The 15,593-nt window shown below is 49.1% G+C and overlaps 1 protein-coding gene across 1 annotated transcript in view; it reads right to left on the reverse strand.

The window, feature by feature from the left end:
• The window catches only part of LOC132381205 (voltage-dependent L-type calcium channel subunit alpha-1S-like), a 381,429-nt gene that overhangs the window by 184,782 nt on the left and 181,054 nt on the right, over positions 1 to 15,593 (reverse strand). Inside the window, exons 16-19 of the mRNA XM_059950504.1 lie at positions 14,142 to 14,211; positions 10,210 to 10,342; positions 6,601 to 6,730; positions 5,302 to 5,361 (exon numbers count right to left, since the gene is read on the reverse strand). Coding sequence (XP_059806487.1) covers positions 5,302 to 5,361; positions 6,601 to 6,730; positions 10,210 to 10,342; positions 14,142 to 14,211 — 393 coding nt within the window. The remainder of the gene's footprint in view (positions 1 to 5,301; positions 5,362 to 6,600; positions 6,731 to 10,209; positions 10,343 to 14,141; positions 14,212 to 15,593) is intronic.

A 15,593-nucleotide genomic window follows, 5' to 3' on the forward strand; every position in this document is an offset into this window, starting at 1 on the left:
AACACGTACGGGTTTCCTCTGGGTTCTCCCCCCCCCCACACTCTAAACACGTAAGGGTTTCCTCCGGGTTCTCCCCCCCCCCACACTCTAAACACGTAAGGGTTTCCTCCGGGTTCTCCCCCCCCCCACACTCTAAACACGTAAGGGTTTCCTCCGGGTTCTCCCCCCCCCCCCACACTCTAAACACGTAAGGGTTTCCCTCCGGGTTCTCCCCCCCCCCCACACTCTAAACACGTACGGGTTTCCTCTGGGTTCCCCCCCCCACTCTAAAGACGTACGGGTTTCCTCCAGCTCCCCCCCCCCCACACTCTAAACACGTACGGGTTTCCTCTGGGTTCCCCCCCCCACACTCTAAAGACGTACGTGTTTCCTCTGGGTTCTCCCCCCCCCCACACTCTAAACACGTACGTGTTTCCTCTGGGTTCTCCCCCCCCCCACACTCTAAACACGTACGTGTTTCCTCTGGGTTCTCCCCCCCCCCCACACTCTAAACACGTACGGGTTTCCTCTGGGTTCCCCCCCCCACACTCTAAAGACGTACGGGTTTCCTCTGGGTTATCCCCCCCCCACACTCTAAAGACGTACGGGTTTCCTCTGGGTTCCCCCCCCCACACTCTAAACACGTACAGGTTTACTCCGGGTTCCCCCCCCCCACACTCTAAACACGTACGGGTTTCCTCTGGGTTCCCCCCCCCCCACACTCTAAACATGTACGGGTTTCCTCCAGCTCCCCCCCCCACACTCTAAACACGTACGGGTTTCCTCTGGGTTCTCCCCCCCCCACACTCTAAAGACGTAGGGGTTTCCTCTGGGTTCCCCCCCCCCCACACTCTAAACACGTACGGGTTTCCTCTGGGTTCCCCCCCCCCACACTCTAAACACGTACGGGTTTCCTCTGGGTTCCCCCCCCCCACACTCTAAAGACGTAGGGTATTCCTCTGGGTTCTCCCCCCCGCCACACTCTAAAGACGTACGGGTTTCCTCTGGGTTCTCCCCCCCCCACACTCTAAACACGTACGGGTTTCCTCTGGGTTCTCCCCCCCCCCCCACACTCTAAAGACGTATGGGTTTCCTCTGGGTTCTCCCCCCCCCACACTCTAAAGACGTACGTGTTTCCTCTGGGTTCTCCCCCCCCCCACACTCTAAACACGTACGGGTTTCCTCTGGGTTCTCCCCCCCCCACACTCTAAACACGTACGGGTTTCCTCTGGGTTCTCCCCCCCCCCACACTCTAAACACGTACGGGTTTCCTCTGGGTTCCCCCCCCCACACTCTAAAGACGTACGGGTTTCCTCTGGGTTCTCCCCCCCCCCACACTCTAAACACGTACGGGTTTCCTCTGGGTTCCCCCCCCCACACTCTAAACACGTACGGGTTTCCTCCAGCTCCCCCCCCCCACACTCTAAACACGTACGGGTTTCCTCTGGGTTCTCCCCCCCCCCACACTCTAAACATGTACGGGTTTCCTCTGGGTTCCCCCCCCCACATTCTAAACATGTACGGGTTTCCTCTGGGTTCCCCCCCCCACACTCTAAACATGTACGGGTTTCCTCTGGGTTCCCCCCCCACACTCTAAACATGTACGGGTTTCCTCTGGGTTCCCCCCCCCACACTCTAAACACGTACGGGTTTCCTCTGGGTTCCCCCCCCCCACACTCTAAACATGTATGGGTTTCCTCTGGGTTCCCCCCCCCCACACTCTAAACACGTACGGGTTTCCTCTGGGTTCCCCCCCCCCACACTCTAAAGACGTAGGGGTTTCCTCTGGGTTCCCCCCCCCACACTCTAAACATGTATGGGTTTCCTCTGGGTTCCCCCCCCCCCACACTCTAAAGACGTAGGGGTTTCCTCTGGGTCCCCCCCCCACACTCTAAACATGTATGGGTTTCCTCTGGGTTCCCCCCCCCCACACTCTAAAGACGTAGGGGTTTCCTCTGGGTTCCCCCCCCCCCACACTCTAAACATGTATGGGTTTCCTCTGGGTTCCCCCCCCACACTCTAAACACGTACGGGTTTCCTCTGGGTTCTCCCCCCCCCACACTCTAAAGACGTACGGGTTTCCTCTGGTTTCCCCCCCCCCCACACTCTAAACATGTACGGGTTTCCTCCGGGTTCCCCCCCCCCCACACTCTAAACACGTACGGGTTTCCTCCAGCTCCCCCCCCCCACACTCTAAACACGTACGGGTTTCCTCTGGGTTCTCCCCCCCCCACACTCTAAACATGTACGGGTTTCCTCTGGGTTCCCCCCCCCACACTCTAAACATGTACGGGTTTCCTCTGGGTTCCCCCCCCCACACTCTAAACATGTACGGGTTTCCTCTGGGTTCCCCCCCCCCACACTCTAAACATGTACGGGTTTCCTCTGGGTTCCCCCCCCCACACTCTAAGCATGTACGGGTTTCCTCTGGGTTCCCCCCCCCACACTCTAAACACGTACGGGTTTCCTCTGGGTTCCCCCCCCCCCACACTCTAAAGACGTAGGGGTTTCCTCTGGGTTCCCCCCCCCACACTCTAAACACGTACGGGTTTCCTCTGGGTTCCCCCCCCCCCACACTCTAAAGACGTAGGGGTTTCCTCTGGGTTCCCCCCCCCCACACTCTAAACATGTATGGGTTTCCTCTGGGTTCCCCCCCCCCCACACTCTAAACATGTATGGGTTTCCTCTGGGTTCCCCCCCCCACACTCTAAACACGTACGGGTTTCCTCTGGGTTCTCCCCCCCCCCACACTCTAAAGACGTACGGGTTTCCTCTGGGTTCCCCCCCCCCCACACTCTAAACATGTACGGGTTTCCTCTGGGTTCCCCCCCCCCACACTCTAAACACGTACGGGTTTCCTCTGGGTTCCCCCCCCCCACACTCTAAACACGTACGGGTTTCCTCTGGGTTCCCCCCCCCCCACACTCTAAACACGTACGGGTTTCCTCTGGGTTCTCCCCCCCCCCTACACTCTAAAGACGTAGGGGTTTCCTCTGGGTTCCCCCCCCCCCCACACTCTAAACACGTACGGGTTTCCTCTGGGTCCCCCCCCACACTCTAAACACGTACGGGTTTCCTCTGGGTTCTCCCCCCCCCCCACACTCTAAACATGTACGGGTTTCCTCTGGGTTCCCCCCCCCACACTCTAAACATGTACGGGTTTCCTCTGGGTTCCCCCCCCCACACTCTAAACACGTACGGGTTTCCTCTGGGTTCCCCCCCCCACACTCTAAAGACGTAGGGGTTTCCTCTGGGTTCCCCCCCCCACACTCTAAACATGTATGGGTTTCCTCTGGGTTCCCCCCCCACACTCTAAACACGTACGGGTTTCCTCTGGGTTCCCCCCCCCCCACACTCTAAAGACGTAGGGGTTTCCTCTGGGTTCCCCCCCCCCACACTCTAAACATGTATGGGTTTCCTCTGGGTTCCCCCCCCCCCACACTCTAAAGACGTAGGGGTTTCCTCTGGGTTCCCCCCCCCCCACACTCTAAACATGTATGGGTTTCCTCTGGGTTCCCCCCCCCACACTCTAAACACGTACGGGTTTCCTCTGGGTTCTCCCCCCCCCCACACTCTAAAGACGTACGGGTTTCCTCTGGGTTCCCCCCCCCCCCCACACTCTAAACATGTACGGGTTTCCTCTGGGTTCCCCCCCCCCACACTCTAAACACGTACGGGTTTCCTCTGGGTTCCCCCCCCCCCACACTCTAAACACGTACGGGTTTCCTCTGGGTTCCCCCCCCCCACACTCTAAACACGTACGGGTTTCCTCTGGGTTCTCCCCCCCCCCACACTCTAAAGACGTAGGGGTTTCCTCTGGGTTCCCCCCCCCACACTCTAAACACGTACGGGTTTCCTCTGGGTCCCCCCCCACACTCTAAACACGTACGGGTTTCCTCTGGGTTCTCCCCCCCCCCACACTCTAAACACGTACGGGTTTCCTCTGGGTTCTCCCCCCCCCCGCACACTCTAAAGACGTACGGGTTTCCTCTGGGTTCCCCCCCCCCCCACACTCTAAACATGTACGGTTTTCCTCTGGGTTCTCCCCCCCCCACACTCTAAAGACGTACGGGTTAGGAACTTAATTGCTCACATGTGTGTAATTTGGCGGTGCAGACTCGTTGGGAAGAAGGGGCCAGTAAACGTGCTGTTTCTCTAAATATCCTACTTGCCCATGAGTAGGTGCACGTGACTCACTGACATAAATGTTATAAACAAATAATTCTGAATGTCAAGTTTAGGTTCACTGGTGCCGTAACTGTGTTGTGGTAACCGCTATGCTTCTATCGTGGGAATAAATACTAGAATGTTTTTTAGATGCCTAAATCCAACAAAACGTTTGGGAAGAAAGGATAAACATTTCCGATTTGGGAGTAGAATTAGGCCATTTAGCCCATCTGACATTATATCATGGCTGATTTATTATCCCTCTGAACCCCATTCGCCGACATTCTCCACATAACCTTTTACTGCTCTTACTAATCAGGAACCTATCAACCCCCACTTTAAATATACCCCATGATTTGGCCTCCACAGCCGTCTGTGGCAATGAATGCCCCAGATTTACCGAAAAGTAACTCCTATTCATCTCTTTTGTAAAGGGGTGCCCTTCTATTCTGAGGCTGGGCCTGGTGGCCATTCAATCCCTCTAGCAAATTTTCATGCTGAATATGGTGATAAAACCAATGGGCATGACTTGATTTTTTTATCTCATTCTATGTGCATTAGGTGTTGGTCTTTTATTTTAATTGAGTTCTTTTGGGTTTCTCTGCCTGTAGACAAAGAAATCTCAAGGTTGTATGATTTATATATAGTTTTATAACAAATGTACTTTGAATCTTGAGTGTTGGCATGTGACCTAGGGGATAAGGATCTGAAGGTCACTGGTTCAAGCCTCAGTGAGGCAGCGTGTTGTGTCCTTGAGTCCTGGTGCCCTTCCCTTGGAGAACATCGGTGGCGTGGAGAGGGGCAGGCTTGCAGCATGGGCAACTGTCAGTCTCCCAAACAACTCTGCCCAGGCCTACGCCCTGGGAAATCTTCAAAGGCGCAAATCCATGGTCTCATGAGCCTAACAGATGCCTATAAACTTTGAATCTTTGAATCTAAATCCATTCTACCTGGACCTTTCAATATTTGGTAGGGTTCAATGAGATCCCTCCTCATTCTCCTGATCGTTAGATAAGGGACGATAACAAGAGCTAGGCTGGATGGTGTAAACAATTACGTAATGGATTAATTGATTAGGAGTGATAGGCAGAGAAACAGGGAGACTCAGATACTGAGTTCAATTGACCTACAGACAGACAGAAGTAAGTGTGTTACCTTCAGCACAATCTCCATGGTGAATATGGCGGTAAAAGCAATGTCAAAATAGGCCAGGACCTGTAGGAGAAATAGTATCAGCAGTGTTTAACATTTATTACAGCAGTTTGGTCAAGAAATGTCCAAGTACGATGTAGATGGCATCTGGTTAAGTGGTAGCATTACGGTCTGGTGTGGAGGGGCCACTGCACAGCAAAATGCAAACAGCCAGTTCCATTATGGGCACCAGCCTCCCCAGCATCACATACATCTTCAAAAAGTGATGCCTGAAAAAGGACTCTCACCACCCAGGACATTGCTATGATCAGGACATTGCTATGGTACAGGACATTGCTATGGTACAGGACATTGCTATGACCAGGACATTGCTATGGTACAGGACATTGCTATGACCAGGACATTGCTATGGTACAGGACATTGCTATGACCAGGACATTGCTATGGCCAGGACATTGCTATGATCAGGACATTGCTATGACCAGGACATTGCTATGACCAGGACATTGCTATGGTACAGGACATTGCTATGACCAGGACATTGCTATGACCAGGACATTGCTATGGTACAGGACATTGCTATGACCAGGACATTGCCATGACCAGGACATTGCTATGGTACAGGACATTGCTATGACCAGGACATTGCTATGATCAGGACATTGCTATGACCAGGACATTGCTATGACCAGGACATTGCTATGGTACAGGACATTGCTATGGTACAGGACATTGCTATGGTACAGGACATTGCTATGGTACAGGACATTGCTATGACCAGGACATTGCTATGACCAGGACATTGCTATGGTACAGGACATTGCTATGACCAGGACATTGCTATGGTACAGGACATTGCTATGACCAGGACATTGCTATAACCAGGACATTGCTATGGTACAGGACATTGCTATGACCAGGACATTGCTATGGTACAGGACATTGCTATGACCAGGACATTGCTATGGTACAGGTGGCTGAAGACACACACTCAACATTCTAGGAACAGCTTCTTCCCCTCCACCATCAGACTTCTGAATAAACAATGAACACTAACTCACTATTTTTTGTTCCTTTTTGTTCTCATTTTATACTACTATTTAAAGTAATATTTACATTTATATATGTAATGCAAATCTATATAACTAGATTACTAAATATATAGTATATATATTGCAATTTACAGCTTTTTATTATGTATTACAATGCACTGCTACTACAAAACAACGTTATTTCACGATATAGGCCAATGATAATAAACCTGACTCTGAGAAGCCCAACCTGCAGAGGGAAATCTCTCACCTGGTTGCGAAAGGAGTCTGCTCGGATGGGATCTTCAGCAGCCAGTGAGATGCTGCTGAGTAGAATGAAGAGGAGGATGAAGTTGGTGAATGTGGTGGCATTGATCGCTCGGTGGCATAATTTGCGTAATCTGGAAGAGAGAGGAACGAAACAGGGTCAGTTAGTCAACAAGGAGAGAGTCTGAAGAGGAGAAGATCAAAAGATGGCAGTAGTTTTTCTTACTTTGGAAATCTAGGCACAAGAGTGTGAATTGATTCACTTTGGAAGATCAAACTTGAAAGGAGAGTATAGAGTTAATAGCAATGAGAAGGAACAGAGGGATCTTGGGACTGACATCCATGGACCCCTCAAAGTTGCTGCACAAATTGATCGGGAAGACCATAAGACATAGGAGCAGAATTAGGCCATTCAGCCCATTGAGTCTGCTCTGTCGCTCACTCCATCATGGCTGATCCCAGATCCAACTCAACCCTGCACACCTTCCTTCTTGGCATAACCTTTGATGCCTTGACCAATCAGGAAACTATAAATTTTCACTTTAAATATACCCATGGACTTGGCCTCCACCACAGTCTGACAGAGAATTCCATAGATTCACTAGTCTTTGGCTAAAAAAAACAATTACTCCTTACCTCTGTTCTAAAGGATCACCCCTCAATTTTGAGGCAATGCCCTTTAGTTCTGGATACCCCACCAGAGGAAACATCCTCTCCACATCCACCCAATCTAGTCCTTTCAACATTCAGTAGGTTTCAATGAGATTCCCCGGCATTCTTCTAAATTCCAGTGAGTGCAGGTCCAAAGCTGCCAAACGCAACTCAAATGCTAACCCCTTCACTCCTGAAATCACCCTCGTGCACTTCCAGTGGACTGTCTCCAATGAAAACACATCCGTTCTGAGATATGGGGCCCAAAAAGAAGGCATGCAGTGTGTTGGCCTTCATCAGTCAGGGGATTGAGTTCAAGAGCCCCGTGGTAATGCTGTAGCTCTATAAAACTCAGCGGGGGTACCAATGCTTTTTTTCTGGTGGGGGGGGTCATTGCTTTGCTGCTGCTTAACTGTGGGAGGGGGGAGCTGGGGAGCTTTGGGGGTTCTGTCATTCATTCTTTGGGGTACTCTGTTTTCGTGGATGTTTGCGAAGAAAAAAAATTTCAGGATGCATGTTATATACATTTCTCTGACATTAAATGTACCTTTCAAGTCTGGTTAGACCACATTTGGAATATTGTGTTCAGTTATATTACGGATGGGGAAGCTCTAGAAAGGGTGCAGAGGAGATTTGCCTGGATAAGAGAGCATGCTTTAAGGCAATAGGCTGAGTGAGGTAGGGCTTTTATCTTTAAAGCAAAGGAAGATGAAAGGTGACTTGCAAACACGAGGAAATCTGCAGATCCTGGAAATTCAAGCAACACACACAAAATGCTGGTGGAACACAGCAGGCCAGGCAGCATCTATAGGAAGAAGCACAGTCAATGTTTCGGGCCAACACCCTTCGTCAGGACTAACTGAAGAAAGGGTCTCAGCCCGAAACATCGACAGTGCTTCTCCCTATAGATGCTGTCTGGCCTGCTGTGTTCCACCAGCATTTTGCATGTGTTGTAAGAGATTTGAAAGTAGGAGGGGGAGGAAGAAATGCAAAATGATAGGGGAAGACCAGAGGGGTTGGGGTGAAGCTAAGAGCTGGAAAGGTGATTGGCAAGATGGATACACAGCTGGAGAAGGGAAAGGATCATGGGACGGGAGGCCTAGGGAGAAAGAAAGGGGGAGGGGAGCACCAGAGGGAGGTGAAGAACAGGCAGAGTGATGGGCAAACAGAGAGAGAAAAAAAAGGGAGGTGGGAAAAAAAAATAAATCAGGGATGGGGTAAGAAAGGGAGGAGGGGTATTAACGTAAGTTAGAGAAATCAATGTTCATGCCATCAGGTTGGAGGCTACCCAGACGTTATATAAGGTGTTGTTCCTCCAACCTGAGTGTGGTTTCATTTTGACAACAGAGGAGGCCATGGATAGCCATGTCAGAATGGGAATAGGACGTGGAATTAAAATGTGTGGCCACTGGGAGATCCTGCTTTCTCTGGCAGACAGAGCATAGGTGTTCAGCAAAATGGTCTCCCAGTCTGCGTCGGGTCTCATCAATATATAAAAGGCCACACCGGGAGCACCGGACGCAGTATACCACACCAGCCGACTCACAGGTGAAGTGTCGCCTCACCTGGAAGGACTGTCTAGGGCCCTGAATGGTGGTGAGGGAGGAAGTGTAAGGGCAGGTGTAGCACTTGTTCTGCTTACAAGGATAAGTGCCAGGAGGGAGATCAGTGGGAAGGGATGGGGGGAACGACGAATCGACAAGGGAGTCACGTAGGGAGCGATCCCTGCGGAAAGCAGAAAGGGGGGTGAGGGAAAGATGTGCTTGGTAGTGGGATCCCATTGAAGGTGGTGGAAGTTACGTTGAATTATATGTTGGACCCGGAGGCTGGTAGGGTGGTAGATGAGGACAAGAGAACCGTATCCCAAGTGGGGTAGCAGGTGGATGGGGTGAGGGCAGATGTGCGGGAAATGGGAGAGGTACGTTCCATCTTCCCTCACCACCATTCAGAGCCCCAGACAGTCCTTCCAGGTGAGGCGACACTTAACCTGCGAGTCGGCTCCTCTACTGTTAAGATGAAGCCACACTCAGGTTGGAGGAACAACACCTTATATTCCATCTGGGTAGCCTCCAACCTGATGGCATGAACATTGATTTCTCTAACTTCTGTTAATGCCCCTCCTTCCCTTCTTACACCATCCCTGATTTATTTCCCCCCTCCCCCCCTTTTTTTCTCTCTCTTTCCATCACTCTGCCTGTTCACCATCTCCCTCTGGTGCTTCCCCCCTCCTCCTTTCTTTCTCCCGAGGCCTCCTGTCCCATGATCCTTTCCCTTCTCCAGCTGTGTATCCATCTTGCCAATCACCTTTCCAGCTCTTAGCTTCATCCCACCCCCTCTGGTCTTCTCCTATCATTTTGCATTTCTCCCTCCCCCTCCTACTTTCAAATCTCTTACTATCTTTATTTTCAGTTAGTCCTGACGAAGGTGACGAAGGGTCTCGGCCTGAAACGTCAACTGTGCTTCCTCTTAGAGATGCTGCCTGGCCTGCTGCGTTCCACCAGCATTTTGTGTGTGTTGCTTGAAAGGTGACTTGGGCAGCTTCCAATGTGATAGCAAGAACACTGACTTCCCCCCCTTCCCCCTTCTGTCTTCTTCCATTCCCCATTCTGCTTACCCTCTCATCCCACACCTCCTCCTCCTTCCCATTCTCCCCTTGTTCACTCTCCCCTCCTATCAGCTTCCTTCTTCTTCAGCTCTTACCTTTTCCACCTATCACCTCCCAGCTTCTTACCTCATCAACACCTCCCCCACTCACCCACCTTCCCCCTCATCTGGTCTCACCTATCCCCTGCCAACTTGTACCTTTCCCCTCCCCCCACCTCCTCATTCTGACTTCCTTTCCAGTCCTGAAGATGGGTCTCAGCCTGAAACGCAGGCTGTTGATTCCCCTCCACAGGTGCTGAGTTCCCCTGGTGTTTTGTGTGTGCTCATCTGCAGAATCTCTTGTGTTCTGGATACCTACTTGTTTTCAGGACTGAAGATGAAGAAGGAGCTGGCTTTGGGCATGGGCACGGCCTTCTCTTTCAGCTGGAGCTCGGTGAGAGGTCGAGGTCGCGGACTTAGCGGGAACTCTGGTTCCTCCTCCTCATCATCACCTGCGGAGCAGAAAACAGCGAGAAGAGCTTCCACCACCACTCCAGACCTCCTTCTTCCAGTTTCCACACATCTTTTAATGATTGGCTCCATTTCTCACGTGTACATCGAGATCTTCAGTGAAATGTGTCGTTTGTGTCAGCGATCAGCACGTTCTGAGGATGTTCTGGGTGCAGCCCACAAGTGTTACCACTCTTCTGGTACCAACACAGACATGTCCACAACTCAGTAACCCCAACCCGTACGTCTTTGGACTGTGGGAGAAAACTAGAGCACCCGGAGGAAATCACACAGCCATGTCTACAAATCAGTAACCCTAACCTGTACATCTTGTTAGTGTGGAAGGAAACTTGAGTCCCAGAGGAAATCATATAGCCGTACCTGCAAAGCACTAACCCCAACCCGTACATCTTTAGAGTGTGGGAGGAAACCAGAGCGCCTGGAGGAAATCACACAACCATGGTAGTGTAGTGGTTAGTGCAACACTGGATGGAGTCCCTGATCATCGACTGGGGTTCAATTTCTGCCACTGTTGGTAAGGAGTTTGCACGTTCTCCACATGACTGCCTGAGTTTCCTCCCACATTTCAAAGGTGTATGGGTTAGGATTAGTGAGTTGTGGTTATGCTATGTTGGCACAGACTGGATGTGGTGAGGATGTTTCCTATGATGGGTGAATCTAGGACTGGAGGGCACAGCCTCAGAATAGAGGAATGTCCATTTAGAACAGAGATGACAAGGAATTTCTTTAACCAGAGGGTAGTGAATTGCCACAGATGGTTGTGGAAGCTGTTATGATCCCAGCCCCCTCCTTTGTGAGAATCGCAAGAGCACCCGTTGGGGGGGGGGGTCAGTAGACCCAGGAAGTGAGAGAGAGAGAGACGTGCCAAATTGCACGTCCCACCTGGGATACAGAATAAGACGACAGCGACTATTGTCTCATGGAGACCACGTGAAAAGCCCTCGGGCAAGGTGGGCTGGTTGAGAGAGAGATTGCATCATCCCAACCTGACTGACTCCTGCGACCCCGTGAGGAAGTATAAAGGAGAGTCTCAGGGGGACAGCCCCCTCAGACGCACCCAGAAGACACGAGAGTGTTCCCACAGTAGCGGGAAGCCATTCTGAAGGAAGCCACGTGCGTTAGATTCCAGGATTGGAATTTGTGGCTGGAATCACAGAAAACCGCTTTTAACTAACATCGGGGCGAGGAAACCAACGCTCCCCCGATTTCACGGAAGATTCATCAAGACTCGGCAAGTTCTTTCTCTTCTCCCCCAATCTCTCTCTCTCAGTCGCCCCACGTGAAACCCAGCGATTTTCAAAGGGCTGAGGCCTGCAGACTTTCTGAGTGACTTTTATATTTCCAACGGACAATCTATTAACCCCTAGACACCAGCAGAGCTCACTTCTTAATGATGATTATTACTATACCCGCGCTTTAGATTGAGTGTTGACGATGTGCCCTATCTGAATGTATGTATTAACCCTACTTTTGTGTCCCTTTATAAATAAAAAGTTTGAAAATAGTGACATCAGACTTCAACGGACCTCTCTATCTTTGCTGGTAAATTCTCCAGTTACGGGATTCATAACAAAGCCAAGTCATGGTGCTTATTTAAAGATAAGGTTGACAAGTTCTTGATTACTCAGGACTCCAAAGGTTACATGGTAAAGACAGGACAACGAGGTTGAGAGGGCTGATAAATCAGCCATGATGGAACAGTGAAGCAAACTTGATGGGCTGAATGGCCTAATTCTGTTCCAAAGACTTATCATCTAAAAGACACTTGCACATCATCAGACTGTGATGGCTATTGACACAAACACATTTCACCGTATCTTTCGACGTTTCAATGCTTTGATGTACATGTGAGAAGTATTTTGTTAATGTACAAGCAGCTGCAGGAACTGAAGCCAGATCGTGATTATTGGTGCCGTAAGGAGTTACACTGGCCCCTGCGCTCCCATGCCATAGTTATTGCTGACAACACAGGCAAGATAGTCCTTTCCAGCAAACATCTTGGGAATTTCCAACAGCAGAGTGGAGCAAAATTACAACTACTCTGGCATGCTCAGGACTGTGCTGGGGCTGAATTAGCAAATGTTACTGGCTATTGAAATCAGGGCCCTGGAAAGTTGGAAGTATGGGAGCCAGAGCCCCAGAACTTGGGGACACTGAATACAAGGATGTCCCTTTCGACAGAGATGAGGAGGAATTCCTTTAGCCAGAGGCAGGTGAATCTGTGAATTCTTTGCTGTGAAGGCCAAGTTTTGGGTATATTTAAAGTGGAGGTTGATAGGTTCTTGATTAGTGGGGAGAAGGCAGGAGAATGTGGTTGAGAGAGATAATAAACCAGCCATGATGGAATGGCAAAGCACACCCGATGGACCGAACGGCCTAATGTCTTATGGTCTTGTAATGAATTATCTGAGAATTACTGCACTAGGGTTTGAAAATCGCCATAAGCAACCATGTTCAAGTTCTGGCCATGTATTCACTTGGCCTGGGCATCACTCAGTTCAGGCAAAACTATGTAGTTAACATCACAGCAGTAAGTTGTTCATGGTTTAAACCATAAGAATGTAAAACATAGCAGCAATATTAGGCCACTTGGCCCATCAAATCTGCTCCACCTTTCTATCATGACTGATTTATTATCCCCCTCAATCCCTTTCTCCCATAACCTATCAAACTCTGCTTTAAATATACGCAAGTCTTGTATATCTGCTGCAATAAATTCCACAGGTTCACTACCCTCTAGCTACAGAAATTCCTTCTCATCTCTGTTCTATTCTGGCGCTGTGTCCTCTAGTTCTAGACTCCCGCACTATAGGAAACATCCTCTCCATGTTCACTCTATCTAGGCCCTTCAATATTCGATGGGTTTCAATGAGATTCCCCTCATTCTACTAAATTCTACTGAGTAGAGGCCTAGGGCCATGAAATGCCCTTCATTTGCTAACCCTTTCATTTCCAGAATCATTCTCGTGAACCTCCATGAGAAGGGTTTGGAGAATAAATCACTGGACGTGTTAATGGATATCTGCATTCCTTGCAGAGAGGTATAGATTGGACCTCATTGTTGCACACTGGGGAGGTTAAATACGAAGCCAAAAGCAGCGGCTATATTTTGTCAAGAGCTTGAGATTTGGTATGTCACTAAAACATTCAAAAACTTCTACAAATGTACCATGGAGAACATTCTGAATCACTGTCTGGCTTTGGGGGGGAAGGGGGGTGAGAGCTACTGTACAGGATCGAAGTTATAAAATTAGCCTCTGTAGAATCCAAGACATTTTCAAGGAGTGGCACCTCAAAAAAACAGCTTCCATTATCAAGGACTCCCCACCACCCAGGACATGCCCTCTTCTCTGTTTTACCATCAGGAAGGAGGTACAGAAGCCTGAAGGCACAGACTCAATGATTCAGGATCAGATTTGTCCCCTTTGCCATCCGATTCCCAAATGGACTTTGAACCCTTGGACACTACCTAATGGTCTTTTTTTAAATTTCTGTTTTTGCATTACTTATCTCAATTTAACTACTTAATATACACACATATACTTACTGTAATTCAGTTATTTTTCTATATTTGTTATGTATTGCATTGTACTGCTGTCACAAAGTTAACAGATCCCATGGCATCTGCCGGTGATATTAAACAGGATTATGACTGAATCCTTTGCTAGGGTGTTTTTTACATCCTGCGGAATTATCAAGAGCCGTAGGAACACAAGACTGGCTCTATAACACACTTGGCCTCTGTGCAGAGATGGAGCCAAGAGGTGCACTGGACATTACCTGGAAAATCGGCAGAAGGGTAGGGATCCTTCACCTCATTCACATTGGCCTCAAATTCGTCCACTTTAAGCTGCAACAAGACAAGGAAACGATCAGGAGGACGAGGGGAATTCCATATGGGCTGTCATATGGTCTGAATGGCCACCTCCTGTACTCAGGTAATGGGAAAACTGCTTTTGCAGATTGCAAGAGAAGTAGGATATGGATCAGATGGAAAGTTTCGCAGAGTGGTGCTAAATGGAATTTAATTCCAATTGTTAGGTTATGTTGTAAAAGACTTTGTAAAAGACCAAAGGGCCGTAAAGAGGGGCTCTGGGTACAGGAGTTGGGATGTTATGTTGAAGTTGTATAAGACACTGGTGAGGAATAATTTGGAGTATTCTGTGCAGTTCTGGTCACCTAACTACAGCAGAGATATAAATAAGATTGAAAGTGTACAGAGAAACTTTACAAAAATGTTGCTGGGACTTGAGGACCTGAAGGCGCCTGAACATTTAACTTCTCCCATAAGACCAATTAACCAACTAACCCCAGGTGTTTCTTGAAAGTAGGAGCATCTCTGAACCCACAAAAGGTTGATTCTTGAAGTAGATGAGCTAACAGTAGCAAAAGACCATGAACATGCATGTCAGTATATCAGCGATTATAGAAAAAAACAGAAACATAGAAAACCTACAGCATAATACAGGTCCTGCGGCCCACAGAATTGTGCTGAACATGTCCTTACCTTAGAACTACCTAGGTTTCCCTTTAGCTCTCTATTTTTCTAAGCTCCATGTACCAATCCAAAAGTCTCTTAAAAGACCCTATTGTATCTGCCTCCACCACCATTGCTGGCAGCCCATTCCATGAACTCACCACTCTCTGAGTAAAAAACTTACCCCTGACATCTCCTCTATACCTACTTCTAAGCACCTTAAACCTGTGTCCTCTTGTGGCAACCATTTCAGCCCTGGGAAAAAGCCTCTGACTATCCACACAATCAATGCCTCTCATCATCTTGTACACCTCTATCAGGTCACCTCTCATCCTCCTTCACTCCAAGGAGAAAAGGTCGAGTTCACTAACCTATTCTCATAAGACATGCTCCCCAATCCAGGCAACTTCCTTGCAAAGCTCCTCTGCACCTTTTCAATGGTTTCCACATCCTTCCTGTAGTGAGGCAACCAGAACTGAGCACAGTACTCCAAGTGGGGTCTGACCAGGGTCCTATAAAGCTGCAACATTACCTTTCGGCTCCTAAATTCAATTCCATGATTGATGAAGGCCAAAATACCATATGCCTTCTTAACCACAGAGTCAACCTGCACAGCTGCTTTGAGTGTCCTGTGCACTTGGACCCCAAGATCATTCTGATTTTCCACATTGCCTGGGGTCTTACCATTAATACTATGTTCTGCCATCAATTTTGACCTACCAAAATGAACTACTTCACACAAGAAACAGATTATT

Source organism: Hypanus sabinus, chromosome 25 (assembly GCF_030144855.1).
Source record: "Hypanus sabinus isolate sHypSab1 chromosome 25, sHypSab1.hap1, whole genome shotgun sequence".
In the NCBI taxonomy this organism is placed as follows: Eukaryota; Metazoa; Chordata; class Chondrichthyes; order Myliobatiformes; family Dasyatidae; genus Hypanus; species Hypanus sabinus.